Source organism: Crassostrea angulata, chromosome 8 (assembly GCF_025612915.1).
Source record: "Crassostrea angulata isolate pt1a10 chromosome 8, ASM2561291v2, whole genome shotgun sequence".
Classification (NCBI taxonomy): Eukaryota; Metazoa; Mollusca; class Bivalvia; order Ostreida; family Ostreidae; genus Magallana; species Magallana angulata.
Genome location: NC_069118.1, coordinates 19,356,553 through 19,359,889, shown reverse-complemented (window position 1 = coordinate 19,359,889; position 3,337 = coordinate 19,356,553). Strand labels below are relative to the sequence as shown.

Below are 3,337 nucleotides of genomic sequence, written 5' to 3'. Positions count from 1 at the left end.
GATGACAACAATAATGTATCCTTATATGAAATGTGTCAGAAGATTTTTCTTGAACCTACATTCTTGTGCGGATTGATATCAATTAACAAAAAGAAAATCATGATTTTCTGTTGATTAAAATACGTTGAAAATAAATTTAACTTCCGATAAACGAAGTCATTCTTTCATCATTCATATCATTAAATTTTGATAATTGATATATTAGTTAGACCATCAATACGAAAATGTGATTTAACCCAGTGATGGAAAACCCCTTTGCAGTGACCATACTGAGTTGATATACATCAACTCGTAAAAATGTGTTTGATACGCATTCGGTTCGTATACCCGCTTTATAGCACTTTTCCCGCTCCATATTTTCATAAAACGAAAGTAGACGTTCGGTACATCTCTGATCTTTTCGAGATTCTATACAAATTCATTCCGAGGCATATCGAGCATTCGTTTTGAATGGCGGCAAAACCTCAGCTCAGCTAGGCTAGAACTTTCAAGTATTTATCCTGTCATGGCTGAACTTTCGCTGGAAAATCTCCCAAAAGACAGTGACAAATTCTGTTGTCCAATATGCCTGGAGGAGGTAAGGAACCTCAAGTATTTGCCATGTTATCATACGTTTTGTAAATCCTGTATTCAGACCTACATATCAAGTACGGCTGCGTGTAGCAGTGATAATTCTCCTAAAACTATTCAGTGTCCCGTATGTAGGAAGTCCATCCAAGCTCCAAGTGATGACGCCTCCAGTGAAGAATGGGCCTGTAGTTTACCAGAAGATAAACTGATTCTGAATATGTCTATAGACTCGGATCAAAGTGAAAACAAGTATTGCATGTTTTGTCAGCGAGATGACAAAACTGTCCAAGCAAAACATTGGTGTAAAACTTGTGCAGAAATGATTTGTGATGATTGCAAGTCCTTTCACTCTTTTGTCCCGATGCTCCAGGGACACAAAATTGTAGGTCTCTTGGATAATTTGGATTTGACAAATGACATTGAGGTAGATGAACCATGTTTGGTGCATAAGGGGAAGTATCTAGAGGTCTTCTGCCAAGATCATGATCAATTATGCTGCAGCATATGCTTTGCTACCAAGCATAGAACTTGTGAAAAAGTGGAGGCCATTGAAGAGGTTGCATCTGATCTTGATGAATTCAGCAATCAAATAACACCAACATGTTTTAAAGATTTCTTAAAGAGACTTGATCATATACGGGAAAGATATGGGAAAATAGCTGCACACCTTCAAGATAAAAAACAGGCAATTTTCTCAAGCACTGATACAAAAGTTAAAGAAATAAAATCACTAATAGATAAAGCTCATAACCAATGGATGAAGCAGTTTGAACAGAAACATTCAGATGCCATTGCAAATATTGTAATTGCATCTGATGAGGTGAAACGACTTGCCATAACAGTACAAGAGGCGAAAACCATTTTGCAGAGAGTCATAGAAAATGGATCGACAAAGCAGATCTTTATCACTAGACACAAAGTACGTCATCAGATCTTGGATCATGTGAATCGTTTGTGTAATTTGAACATCTGGGATTTCGTTCACAATTACAATCAACCTGATACGGATTTCCTTCGTCAAGTTAGTGAAAACCAAAAGTTTCAAGATGTCAAGGCACTTGAAATAGCCTCAACCACCATTGAAACAGTGTCAGAATTTGCTGCTGAATTGCAAAGGAATAATATATTGCTAAGACGAGAAATTATGGCAAAAAAAGACTGGATGAAAGTTAGATTTGAAAAACTCTCTGAAGTTCAGCTACCATCTCGGGTTGGTTATGGATTATTTGTGGGGGATACCAAAGTCCTTCTCTCCATAGAATACCCACCATCTCTAGAGATTTATGATGTGACCAACTCAATTGCAAGATGTGTTCGATCCTATCCGTGCTCATCCATTCCTTTTGGACTATGTCACTCCGGAGAGAGTATGAATAAAGTGTATGTTTCTTTTAATACCCATGTGGAACATTATCTCATTGATATCTCTAAAAGTATTTCATTAAAGAAGATAGAGACTATTCATCTCGCATCACCCATGAAGGCAATTTCACTTGGTGCAGCAGTGCTCTTTTCGAGAAGTGATTCAACAAGAATGATTTGTTCACCTGATTTTTCAGTCAAGCATAATTTAAAAAGCTATGCAGATGGATGTCGACCATTAATATCAGCGTCATTTCATTGCGACAAGTTTGCTCTTATTGAAGGAAAGAAAGTAGTTGTTGTAGACCAAAACAATGAAGAGATTTATAAGAGGAATCTGCCTGCAGTTTCCCCCCGTGGAGTGGCATTTGATTTACAGGACAATATTTTTGTCTGTGTGAAGATCAACAAACTGAGGCAGATAAACAACCGGGGAGTTGGGAACCGCTACATCGACTTACCGGGAATCGAACAGTCATACAATGTAGTTCTTCATCCTGCAGGGGAGAAAATTCTGGTTCTGGATCATAGCAAGAAATTTTGTGTTTATAAAGTTGTATAAAATCACAATCATGAGTGACAGAGATTGTTCTGTGCTGGTGTAAATTATTTGTTAAGGAGAAATTACCAATACCATGTAAAAGTAAAATGTGATTTAAAGTAGTCCGAGTATCGCACTACGTCATAATACGGATTTTACAATATTGGTTCGACTTTTACAAAGCGTTCTTGATACCCGGTATTGATTTTGCTCTACATCGCTGTTGTATACAATGGCAATGATAAGTAATTAGAACGGTAATATATGTATTCAATGAGAGAAAGAAATGATTAATGTTTAGAAACTCGATTCTGTTAAAGTAAAATGAAAAACGAACCAGGATCTCAGGTATGCTTATATCTTCTTTGTTTTGACCCCCCCCCCCCCGAATTTTTCTTTTTCTTTTACTAAAACCGGTTTGAATTTAGAGACAGAAGCTATTTCGAATTTAATCAATTGTCAATTAATTAATGTTTGAATGATATCTAACATTGTTGACAGATCTAGGCAGAAAACTGTAGCAAAATGTGATTTTTACGGATTTTTTCGTCAGGGTCTACTTGGTTTAGAGCTTATAGCGTAAAAAGTAATCCGTCAACATATAATTTATTTTACCAAATCTTTTTTCTAAGATATTAATCTATAGAATAAACACCACGAATTTAAGTTTGAGTCCATAAAATAGTAAAAAAAATTACCAAACGCGATACTAGCATTGCATTTTTGTATTCTATTTTGATACATCAGGTCGATAAAGCGTACTTACTTACAAAAATTTGCGCAAAATTATTGATGAAATGTGGCTTAAATAAATATTTATACTCTATTTTGTATGTTCAGTTCTAATTTTCCCAAAATTGGTAA

The 3,337-nt window shown here is 35.8% G+C and overlaps 1 protein-coding gene across 1 annotated transcript; it reads left to right on the top strand.

The window, feature by feature from the left end:
• Positions 1–454: 454 nt before the first annotated feature.
• On the top strand, positions 455–2,585 carry LOC128157781 (uncharacterized). The gene has a single exon (XM_052820402.1). It carries the CDS (start codon positions 506–508, stop codon positions 2,492–2,494), a length of 1,989 nt encoding a protein of 662 aa, XP_052676362.1. The 5' UTR covers positions 455–505; the 3' UTR covers positions 2,495–2,585.
• The last annotated feature ends 752 nt before the right edge of the window (positions 2,586–3,337 follow it).